This window comes from Anabas testudineus, chromosome 3 (assembly GCF_900324465.2).
Source record: "Anabas testudineus chromosome 3, fAnaTes1.2, whole genome shotgun sequence".
Classification (NCBI taxonomy): domain Eukaryota; kingdom Metazoa; phylum Chordata; class Actinopteri; order Anabantiformes; family Anabantidae; genus Anabas; species Anabas testudineus.
In genome coordinates this window covers 3529062-3541875 of record NC_046612.1, presented here as the reverse complement: position 1 = coordinate 3541875, position 12814 = coordinate 3529062, and the positions used below count along the sequence as shown (strand labels likewise).

At 39.1% G+C, this 12814-nt stretch overlaps 1 protein-coding gene across 2 annotated transcripts in view; it reads left to right on the top strand.

Annotated features, from left to right (window-relative positions):
- Positions 1 to 428: 428 nt before the first annotated feature.
- Positions 429 to 12814, top strand: part of spata17 (spermatogenesis associated 17) — a 33957-nt gene continuing 21571 nt past the window's right edge. For both annotated transcript variants that reach the window (XM_026377772.1, XM_026377773.1), the window contains exons 1-6: positions 429 to 541; positions 975 to 1064; positions 2166 to 2247; positions 3651 to 3701; positions 5867 to 5970; positions 12676 to 12799. In XM_026377772.1, coding sequence (XP_026233557.1) covers positions 474 to 541; positions 975 to 1064; positions 2166 to 2247; positions 3651 to 3701; positions 5867 to 5970; positions 12676 to 12799 — 519 coding nt within the window. In that variant the 5' untranslated portion in view covers positions 429 to 473. The remainder of the gene's footprint in view (positions 542 to 974; positions 1065 to 2165; positions 2248 to 3650; positions 3702 to 5866; positions 5971 to 12675; positions 12800 to 12814) is intronic.

The window sequence follows — 12814 nt, the reverse complement described above, 5'->3', positions numbered from 1 at the left end:
ATGTTATAATATATGTTCAAGCATATATAGATACGTACGTGCATCATAATAATAGGGAGTAGTAAACTAATAATACTACTTTCATGAGCCCTAAACATGATGATTAAATAATATTTGTTGTTCACACCATACAAACCATAATAAGTCTTTTATTGCCCTGGAAGGTGTAAAATAAAAACCTTGATTTCTTTTATGTAACCTGATAAAAATAAAATATAAGTGAAGACTACAGAGTCAAAATGATTTGCAATAAACAGAGCGCTGCATGTGGAACAGATTTAAATAAAATACTAGTTAGTATTATTAAAATAAGACTTGAATGCAGATGTTTGTGAACGTGTTTGTTTTGAAGTCAACATTTTTCACTGTGTTAGAAAGAAAACTGTGATTTCCGAGATTGAACGAACGCATCTCCAGTAACCGGGAAACAGCTGTGTTGTCAAGACAACAGGTAAACTGACGACGGAGCAAACATGGCGGATCTGCTGAAACTGGAAAGTGAACTTGAAGAGTTTAAAAAGGAAAACTTCAACAGAAACAGGCATGTGTCATATTTGTAACGAGGTTCGGTTTTATTCGGAACACACCGGTTGTGGCTGTCAAAGGAAAAACTTAACTTACACCACTTATCCTGCTAACGTCAAGTGAAATGCTAACAAACGACCTAGCATGAAGCTAATGTTTGTGTTGTGTCGTTATAGCACTGAATCAACTGTGCATGTTGAGCAATAGGCAAAATAAACTTAAACTGAACTTAATCATCATTATTGCTCGTTGCTTTAGATTTTGTCGTATGTTAGCAATGTTGAAGCTAAAATTTACCTTAACGAAAGAGCACCTGCATAGGAAGACACTGCTGAAGTTAATGAACACTAGTGCAAGTGATGTTGTTATTTGTGTGATAGACTAACTAAAGTTAATATACACTTCTTTATTGAAGAGAACACTTCCTTTCTATGTGTTTTGTGTCTTAGCCAAGCTGAGGAGAACAGACAGAGGGAGTGCCAGGCCGCCACTTGCATTCAGAGTTGGTTCAGAGCCTGCAAGGTGCGGGCTTACCTCAGGTATAATGTGTGTGTGTGTGTGTGTGTGTGTGTGTGTGTTAGCCTAATTTGAATCTGTAAACCAGAGAAAGAGACTTTTGGTACTCCTTCATATGCCACAGGCAAAAAATAATACAAGCCTTAATATTTTATATACCAATTTAAGGTTTGCCTTTTCCTCCAGGGTTTAAAAAACATTCAGGCAGTACTCTTAAGAGTTAATTTCAAGGAAAACCCTGATACTAGCTCACTCCCATAATTATCCCACTTCTAGAGCTTTGCAAATGGCCTGGAGGAATAAATGTGGCTTGCTCTCTGTGCTCCTTTCACACACAGAGAAATGAATGTCTCTATCTCTGTGCCTGTTCCTATGCTGTGACCCCAGCACCATTCTGCAGGGTCAGCAGACAAACTTCCAGACAGTAGGTTAATTCAGATTACTTTAGTTAATTGATCAATGTGTTAAGTGGATAATTAGCAACAATTTTAGCTGCCTAAGTGCAACTCTGGGGTTGTGCTATCCCCACTATAAGCATTGATTTTCTGGGCATATAAATGGCCTTTTGGAAATTGATGGCCTCATTGGAGGCAGAGAATCGCAGTGGACTTGCATTTAGAGTATGTTTGAAGATGAATACAAATGTGTGCCACTGACTAAACGGGGTGAAAGGCTCATCAGACATGATCGAAAAGCCTGGAGGAGCAAAAGCGTTCTGTGTGTGTGTCTTTGTGGCTATGTGTGTGTTTGTAAGCATAATGTTTCCCTGACCTTCTAATCGAAGTTTTTTTTTTTTTTTTTTTTACACCTTTTACAATCTTTTCTTTTGTTTTACACAAAATAGACTAGTTTATTACAGAAGTAGTGGTTTTAAGGAATAAATACAGTTTTGTTTATTAGCAGCTTCCTTTTTAAGTATTCAGGGTTTTTTGTACTCAACCAGAGCAAAAACTGTCATCATAACTAAACTAACAAATGATCAAATAAACAAATGTACAATTTAATATCCTTGCATGTACCTCTGTGTATCTACCTCTCATGTATAACTTTTAAAAATGTTTTCCTTCATTTCAACTAATAAAGCATATGCATCCAATTCTCTCCCCAATATGACTTTATTACAGCTATCTGCACAAGAAGGCAATCATTATACAGAAGATATGGCGGGGCTTCACAGCAAGGGCACGTTTCAGACAAATGGTGAAGGTAAGCCTGCGCCTGGAACAGCTATAGATATATTGATTATGTTATGATAGCATGCATTAGAATTCAATTGCTATATTCCTAAGTCTCTGTGTCTGACCTTAAGAAATATAATTCACTCATTACACATTGGGAAATTAGCACTTAGGAAATATGATGCAATATGATAAGGAATTCCATCTATATCTCAACTCCTGGGATGCATATAGTAAGAGTTTGGAGAGGAATGGAGTAGAGTAGCAGAGTGTGTATGTGTGTGGGAGGGTGTATATGTGTATGCTTTAGTAAAACAAGGCCCCATTTTCGGCATATTGCCTCCAACTGCTTCTTAATTGAACAGATTGTTGATACCGGATCCAATACCCAGCGCTCTCACGTATAATTTTCCCCTGGATTGAGTTTTGTAAACGTATCACAACAAGCTATTTATCATGCCTGTAAATTGACTGTTTGCTAAAGCATAACTGCCAGCCGCCGTTTGGGAGGCGTTCAAGAAATGGAAAGGGGGGGTGGGTGGGTATTGGGGTGAGGGGTGCTGAAATAAACGATGAAGGATGTGTCACAACACACATATGGGCTAAAAAGAGGCTGTTTGGTCTCATTTGGAAACAGACGAGCACTAATTCAAATCACTCAAAATTGCCACAGTGCAGTATTTTGAATTAGCCCTGAGAGATTCTATTCTTCCTCACTCTCTCTCTCCCTTTTCTTCTCTCACTCTTGTAGACCTTATCATGTGTAATGTGACGTGCACAAAGCCTCATCTCAAAACATCAAGCTGAATTTACAACCTCCTTTCAAGTCTTTGTCTTCCTTCCTCTTTCCTCTCCTCCCTCTTTTCCCTGTCGTTATTAAAAAAGACGTGTTGAGATATGAGTCCCTTTTATGAGCGACTCTCCAGTTTGCTCCTGAAATGGGCCCCCAGTGGTCGACTGGCACGTTTGGTGTGCGACGGCTTGTCAAGTGTGCTGCTGAATATTCTCTGGCCTTTTGTTAGTCTCTTCTGGCAGTGCTGTCATTGATTATGAAATCCAGAGGAGAGCGTTTGGCCGTCATACATCTCCATTAGCCCGCTGCTTGACTACCATAGATTTTCTTGGCCCTTGCCTATGTTGGTATATTAAGAGAGTACTGTCCTCCCCTTGGTACAAAGTCCTGCTAACCACTCTGTCTCTCGCTCTCTCTCCATCCCCCTGACTTTTTCTCTCGTTCCTCTTTCCCTCTTGTTTTCCCTCTATCCTTTTCCTGCCCTGTTCCCACCTCCCTCCCCTCTACAGTGGCCCTATCTATGCTGCCTCTGTGCAATGTATTATGTATAAAGAGCTCTTTATCTTTGACGCCTGCTGTGGACAGATCAGAGGGCTGGGAGACAAGATGTAACGCCATCTTTTACTTTGTGTTCACAGGCGGCATATTTTATCATGAAGATGAATTTCTACGAGGAGATGGCGGTCAGGGTAAATATCACCACAGTGTCTTGTTTTAGCAAAAGGAGTGTCGTGGTGGGGGGACTCTCTGTTTCTCTGCGTGTGCTGTGAATGGGAGGCCCCATTAATAAGAACATCATCACAACACTTTGGTTGAAATGGCTGCAGTTTTTTCCCCATAATTTCTAGCATGTGGTGTCATGTTTACATAATTTAGGCCACAATGAGTTATATGCAAAGAAATAAAAATAGCGATTGGCTTAGTGATTTTTATTTTTTTTTGCTCAGCAGGCACTTTTTGAAATCTGATGAATGACTAATGCATTGGCACTTTCACGCAAGGATATTGCACAGAAAACGGTTTGATTTTAAACCATAAAATGCTTTTATATACCAACAAAAAAATCTATTAGTTTTTATTAAAGATAGTGTTCTTGCTACAATATTTGTGGAAAACCCAAGAAATTGAGGGCATCAAGTTTTATACTTAATACAGATTCCAACAAATAAAACACAACCACCTAGTCGCTTCAATAAATGCCACATTATAGGAAACACACAGATCCAGGGGTAATGTTTAACCCAGCTGTTTAAGGTCACAAGATGAAAGGCTGGGGTGATGTCACCATGTAGTGCAAAGCTGGATCTCCTGAAGTTAAAGAAAAGAGCCCTTTATTACCCATATAAAATAACCAGTTTCCTGAAGGAAGCAATATGAATTTTAATGGTGAATGAAATATATATAAATGGGACAACAAAGTGGCTCAGTGGTTGGCAGTTCAAGAATTTTCCGGGTTTTGAACGCCACAAGGAGCAAATGACACTTTCCTGGGCAGACTGTGCATTTTATTCTTTGTTTGTCTGGGTGCTGCAATTTTATCCCACAACAAAAGGTATACATTATGGTCATAATAACACTGATATCCTGCTGCTCTTTACCAAGGCTTTGGCTTCAGAAGTGCAGTCGGTGGGTGCTGCACTGTGGAGATATCATGAGACAAGTTCCAATAAATTAAGAACAATCAATAAAGTTCGATTTAAACCTTAAAGAATTTAAATTGTTATAAATAATGCAAGAGTAACGTAAAGCGACATGTAGTTACTGAAGCTGCACCTACTATTTTTATGATGCCACCTGTTGAAAGACTTTTAGATTACTTTTGGCAGGACTATGAGCACTACACAGCAACATGATCATATCATGATACACTGGCCCTTTGGACAAATAGTGATTATATTTGTGTATCCAGCTTCAATCAATGAGGGACATCTGTACCTATTTAAAAAAAAAAAAAAAAAAAAAAGTAAAATGGGGAGAAACAGAAAAAAACAAACAATCATCTCAGATTCCCCTTGTGACACTTCCTTTGAATCAATTTAATTTTTTTCTGTCTACCCTCCTGTTGCCTTTATTATGGCTTGGTAGCTAACAGAGGATAATGCATTAGGGCCATAATAGAAACCAGTGTTTACATGGCGCACCTCGGATTTGTATTAGATTCAACAGCATCGATTTCACTAGTCAACAAAGGTCAGCAAGAACTCGTGAGGCGGCAATTACTTTATTTAAAATTATCTATTGACTGGCAGATCAATGCTAATTCTCATTTTGCTCTTTGTTGTTTTTCCCCATCCTCCACTCCTTCTATTCTCTTCTCCTCCTTCTTCTCATAGTGTGATTATTCTTTTACCTGCCATTGTTTTAATCTCCTAATTAGTCTGAAGGACATCCACCCCCTTGCTTTAAAATGGTCCACTGGTGTGTGGGGGGGGTGTGTGGTAGCTAATCTGCAGCCTCCACAATCAATGTGGACTGATACAGTTAAACGTATGGAGCTGTGACAGCTGTCTGTCCCACCTTGGATTGTCCCTCCATCACTAGAGGAGAAAACTGAGTGCATGATTAGACATGGTTTAACTACATTCTCTGATATATGCTGCTAATGTCAGCATTTATATTTTGTTATGTAACATTAAACCAGTTCAAGTAATGAGAAAAGGATGAGAATTCGTATGACAGAAAAATAAAAAAGAAAAGAACTGAACTGTTTTGACTCCATAAATTAATATCATCCAAACCAGAAAGAAACATTATGATCTGATCACCGTCCCTATGATTTTATCAAACTACCACATTCTCCGCCTTGTTGGACAACTTCTCAGAATAACCTCTGTCATGCTTTAATCCCTCACAGATCCAGCGGAGATGGAGGGGATTCTTTGTGAGGAAGTATATTCATAACTTCTATGCACGTAAGCGCTATCTGGAAGGACTTTCCAGGAAAAATGAACTTGTCAGGTAAAAAAAACAAAACAAAACAAAATGGTGCTGTATGTGAGAACAAGCAGTTTGACATCATTGAAACTGAATGAATGGCTTCTGCTTCTTTGCTTTCATATGTTTGAAAAGGTGTGCAGTTAATATTATATATATATGTAAAACATATTTTCGCCTTGGACTGCTCTAAGTTCTGAAAAGCAGTCTGCTGGTACTTGCATAATGAATTTATTTGACTAACATAAAAGTTGGTTGGTTTAAAGTGGCACCTGTGTACCTATAACCTTAAAATGTGTGTGTGTGTGTGTATGAGAGAGAGGTGTTGGTAAGATTTGTACTTGCGTAGTTGTTACCCCAGAGAAAAGGAACAGAGAGAGTGAAAGAGGAAAGGAAAAGTGGAGGACTGAAAGAGACAGAGAGACAAAGAGATAGACAGGAAAGAAGAGAGGGAGAGAGAGAGAGAAGTCCTCTAAAGCGCTCGAGGCCAAGAGAGAGAAGTGAACGATGTGAAGAAATTAAAAATTAGCCTCTGATTTGAACCGCAGCTCGTGCATTAATAAAACATCCTGTGCTCCAGGGCTTACTACTAGAGATACGCCATCTTTTATTTTTGACAAAAAAAACCCCATCACGTTTAGCTAATAGTCACATTTTTTATGTTGCTAATATATTTTACCCCAAAATATCTTTAGGCCTCTGCTAAAATTAAATGTAAATTTGTTAAAGTGCTCCTTGGATCAGTGACTCCCCCCCTCACTTCCCCACCAGCATTCCACCTTTCCTCCACACTCCTTGCCCCTTTTAGAGGTAGGGAGGACTAGGCTGTTAAAGTGCATTACAGTCTCGCCACAGACACGCACACAACTACCAAGTACAGTAATGCCATAGCAGTGATTAAAGATATAAAACTGGCAAAAATTGTGCTCATAAACTCTAATTCAAATGTGGCCATAACATACTTAAAATGACCATTTACAAAAGTAATAGTGAACATATCAGTATGTGTAAAGACATGCAAACATACTGTTTCACTGTCCTAGACTGTCTTTCGCTTTTCATCTTCTTATGTTTTATTTTGAAAATAAAATAATTACATTAAGAATTATAAAACTAGACTTGATGTAATTTTACTGGTTTAGTTGTATTGTTTCAGTTTCAACTACTCTATGTAACACCCCATTCCCTCCACACACACCCACACCCACACACACACACACACAGAGCCCCTCCTCCAGTGGTTTGGGGTGCTGAGGTCACTTTCTCTGCAGTTAATCACATGTTTATTTAGTGCTGCCAGGGTCACGATCAATTAACAGCGTGCCGGCATTTATTTAAAATATCCTTTCTGTGTTAGCCACTGAGCCCTCAGATCGCACGCTGCCTGATCACTCGCCACACAAAGGTCTGCTTTTTAATCCACCTGCACACTCCCCCCCCTTTGTAAGTCTGTCTGTCCAACCTGCTGCATAAATTATTCAAAGAAGGACTAATGGTCCCCATTTAGTGCAGGCTGATCGGCTGTGCATGGTAATGATATAGGAGCAATACATAGACTGTTAAACCTCTTTTTCTCTTTCTGACTCTGTTTGAGTATCTTCCTCTCTCTTGTGACAGATTTCCCCCACATGAAAGCATCTGTGTCATTTCATTAGGTACAGTGTCCAACTAATACAGGCTACTTATGCTGCTGTCTTCTACCCACTGCCCTTGCTCTGCCTTTCTGTGCCGCTGTCCTCTCTCTCCTTCTCTTTCTCAATCTATTTTGTGCTATATCTTTCTCTCCCTCTCTCTCTGCTGCTGGTTCATGGTGCCTCAGTGTCCATCCTCATTCATTCTTCCTCTCCTTCTGCATAGCCTAATGAAGTCAGGACCCCGGTGCAGTCCCCACTCTGCCACAGTTTTCCATGGTACCCCAACAATTTATCACTTTGTCAGGGAGACACTTAAAGTTCCTGGGCTTTAATAAGGGCATGCAGTGGGATGATAGGGGCAATTAGGAAAGCGGAGCAAGCCCGCTTTGCATATTTACTAAATGTGCTGGTGTCATCGCTGCTGCCACCAACATGGCCCGTTGACTGCATGACTTATTCCTCTATCTGCAATAAACAGCTGGGTAATTATTACTGCCATAATCAGATAAATAATTCTCCCATGCTGCAACAACATGGCAAAATCTTATAACACATCCTAAAGAGAACAGAAAAAGAAGCTCAGGGAGAATGAACTTGCACAAGAGGTTTTTTTTTTTTATCATTCTTCTCTTTTCATGCTATACTGTCTCTCAGACTCTCTCTACTTTTTCCCTGTCTCTCTTTATTTCAGCCTTTTTCATTCCTCCCTCTCTTGCATCCCTCTCAAGGACATTCATGAAAGGACAGCTGCTGTGGTAGAGAGTGCGGGCCTGCCTGCACGCCTGCCCTACGATCACTCTCTGCTTCTGTGCGTCAGTCTTTCTTTTGCTGCTCTTTCTTTCTGATCCAGTTCGGGTGGAGACAAGTTCACTCCTTCAGACTGATTGGATTTGTATATTCAGGGTGTGTGCGTGTCTGCTGAAGTATAAACTGGGTGCTGTGCTCTCGCTGCCTCTTTAGCATATGACTTATGAGAGTTATATAATGGAGAATAGTACAGTAAGTAAAGTTAGTTGGAATTATATATTTTTTATTTTTCTTTTAGAGTATCAAGAATATTATATTGGAATCATTGTTTGCTTCCATACTTTTCATGTTTTACCACTTTAGTAAATGAGTTAATCGATCAGTCACTTAAATGGAAAGGCTTTGTTATAGGGGGTGTTGAAGGCTCAATACATTGAGTGGGTCACTGTCTAAATTGACTCACTGACTACCACCTCTATGCCAGCTATTGAATCATTTAATTGTAGCAATTAAAACAGCCAATCAGGTCAAAGCTCCATTAAATATTTAGACCTGGCCAATTAGCTGCTCTGGTGATGGCCTGGCTGACCGCAGGTGTGGCCTGCTGTCCCATAATGCCTCACTCTCTGATATCCCATCAGTCTGTGATGCCCCATTGTGAACCAGGGAGTAAATAATTAAGGAAGAAGTAAGAAATTTAGTCGTACTATATTAGCCATTTAAATAAGTTAACAGTCTAGGGTGAAAATGTCAGTTAGGGTTTCAGTTATTAGAAAGTAGTGCAAGTGTTCTTGATTAGCTTGTTTAACAGTTCAGCAGCCATCTAAAGTAATCTGTAGTCAGTGCACTCACTGTGCATTATATGGTATGCTAAGCATGTTATAAGCATCCAATAGTCATTTTAATAGAGCATATATAATCCTAAAATCATCTTACAGTGTACATAAATACCTATCATTGCTGTAATCTTTGTGTCAAATGACAATGTTATCCTATAATGAACCTAATAATCTAGTTCCCAGAATCTATGAAATTCCCCTTTTGGCTACTGTTGTGAAATAAAGATCTCAAATATTTTGTAAAATATCTGTTTGTGAGTTGGTGCATCTGATGCTTAATTCTGCTAAACACAATATTTAACACACTGGAAAATTATGATTTTCATATCAAGTCTATTGATATTACATGTCTTTAAAGCTTTGAACATTGTTTTAGTTGTCTGGCAGGCTGTTAGCAGGGACAGGTGGTTGCTTCAATATGTTTTTATAATGATCTAATGAATATTCACATATACTTATTAATCATTATAATGTCTATACAGTATATTCTTAGTATATTATTGATGGTAAGTGAAATCGTGTGTGGAAAAACTATAACAATAAGAATGACACAGAAATTCACTGCTCACTGAAATCAAAATACACAAAGGTTAGATTTTTGGCCCTACCAAATTTTCTTTCTTCTCCTTTTTAGTTTCTCGCTCAGTAAAACACACACACGAGGGCACGAGCCATGTGCCGTACAGGGCTAATGAGGGTTGTATGTTGTGGTGGCTGGTTGGGTCGACACAGATCGAGGTGCCTTCAGCCGTTACAAATCTGTTTGGCTTTTGTCCACTACACAGCAATTAATAACACTGGGGCTGGGGGCAGGGAAGCAAAGGTCACCCATTCAGCATGACATATACACACACACACACACACACACACACACACACACACACACACACACAGGCCCAGAAGTATCAACACACATACAAGCTAAACAGTGTGATCACGAAGCATGAACATTAATACCCACACAAGCATAATGCTGATACACACACCTTAACACTGACAGCTCAGACACACACAGGCATATGAAAGCAGGTCCTGACCACTGAACAAAACAATGCCAGTCAGTTTTTAACGCATGAACTGACACTACGACACAAATATACTATAAACACACACATCAACCAATTGGTTTGTGAACCAGACTGTCCCACAATAAACTGAAACTTAATATTTTATATTAATAAGTTAGCCAGGTGGACAAATGGAGGCCAAGCAACCTCTATATTTACACACAGATGTACAGCCACACATCCATAAACACAGTATTAAATTACCGTGCTTAGTATTACATAAACACACAGACATATTTAGACTTGCTCTCGTTCTCACACCACCGCACACACACTCAGTGCTCTGCATATTTCATTTATTTTGTAATTTAATCTGGTGCTGAGGAAGGAATGAGAATGCAAAGGCAACAGGAATGGTGTTGTGATTTCTTTTTAAATGTCAGCAGCCGCAGAATGCGTTAACCTTACATTGCAGACACACTATGAATATTCTGATTCCTCTGTGGAGGCTGGTAATTTAAAGCAGAAGTTGGGTTGAAGTAAACAGTAGAGTAGAAGCAGACAAAAAGAAGGGCTAGGATAAGAAAAAGAGATGAAGGATTGTTGATGAGCTTTGGCAAAACTGTCATTGGTATTGTTCTTGTGGAATTAGATTGGTTTTACTCTTAGCTGTGTGTGTGCGTTTTCACATTACCATGGCATGTGTGTTTTAGTAATTGTTTCCAAGTCCCTTTTTAAGTTATTACCCCCATGTAACAATAAGGCTGTGTGATTGCGGAATGAAATTGCTGTGTATGGGCTTTTAATGCATCCCATTTAGCCAGCTTCGCTTAACAGATGTCACAGACAGACCTGTCCTGGCTGCGGTGATGAAATATATCCATCATCCTCCCATTTATAGCCTCATGCTCTCTCACTTTGCTTTTTTCTTCCACACAGCCTCATTCTGTTGTTTTTATTCCACAGCTTTTCTGTCTTTACATGTTTGAACCAGTCTTTTTCTTATCATTAGGCAGTTTTTATCCATCTGAAGGACACTTGCACTTGCACAAAGTTTTCTTTGTGAACAAGTTTCGTCTAGAAATAAGGTATTCTATCTCTTGCATTTAAATAATGTTTGCCATAAACTCAGCCAGTCAAATTATGCACTTTTTCCACATTTTATGTTGTACATTGAATTGTATATTGATAAAATAGCCTAAAAATTAAATTTTACACTTTATAATGGAAAATCTAGAATTTATTAAAATGTCTCATTTACAATCACATTAAAACCCTTGAGCCATTATGGATATGGGCAGTTTATCTTCCTTGCAGATCCTCCCAGATTTAGACAGACTGGATCAGAAGCATCTGTGAACTGCCACCTTCAGGTCTCAGGTTTTTTTAGGGTTCAAATCTAGGCTTTGATTGACCACTCAAGGTCAGCCAGAAACCAGTCTTGAAGCCACTCCAGCGTTGTTTACGCTGTATGCTTTGGGCCATTGTTGTGTTGAAAGGTGAACTGTCACACCAGGTTTTCTTCAAGGACCACTCAGTAGTTGGCTGCATTCATCCTTCACTGTAGGGATGGTATTAAACAGGTGATGAGCAGTGCCTGGTGTTGGTGTTCACCAGACATAGTGCTTGGAGTTCTGCCCAATGGGTACAGTTTTTGTCTCATCAGACCAGAGAATAACAGATTCTCTGGAGTCTTTTATTCTCTCTGCCCTTTGGCAAACTCCAAGCAGGCTGTCATATGCCTTTTACTCAAGTGGCTTCTGTCTAGCCATTCTACCATGAAGGACTGATTGACAGGGGGCTGCTGAGATGCCAATTGCCATCCTTCTGGCAGGTTCTTCAAGATCCATAGATGATCCCTAAAGCTTTGTTAGAACCACTGGGTTCTTGGTCTTCTTCATGACCAAGACTCTTTGTTCCTGGTGTACTGAATTTGGCTGGATGGCAAACTCTAGAAAAAGTCCTGGTGGTTCCACACTTCTTCCATTTCACAATTATTGAGGCCACTGTGTTCTCTGTGCTCTTGGGAACACTCAAAGCCTTAGAAATGGTTTTATTCCCTCCCCCATCTATCCATCACCTTAATTTTATTGTAGAGGTCTTCAGAGAAATCCTTGTTTTCCATACTCTTTGCTGACCTACTGTGTGAATATATGTGCCATTTTAAACCACGTAAGGTCAGTTCAGTTTGCTACAGAGTTTACTTCTAATAAAGTTCCATAAAAATACCAAGGATAATTAGGAAAAGAGGAGGCAACTGGCCTGTATTTTTTATAAATATAATTATATTTTGGTAAAAAAAAATTCAAATTTGGATTTTTATTTTATCTTTTTTTTTTTAAAATTCACTTCATTTTGGAGTAATTCTACAAATTAATGTTATTATTTCTATTATTAGTTCAATAAAATAAAACATATATCATATAAATTATGTTAATAAAATAAGGATGTTTGGAACCTGAATTGCAAAGCTGTTAATGAGTGTATGTTTGTGCCCTGTAGGAGGGATCTAGATGAATTTGAGGAACTCCAGAAGAAAGAAAGAGAATGTCTGAGGATGGTAAAAGAGCAGACAGCCAAGGTCTACCAAGCTCACCGGTTACACCACCTTCTCAGTACAAAGCAGGTTTGTCTTCTTAAA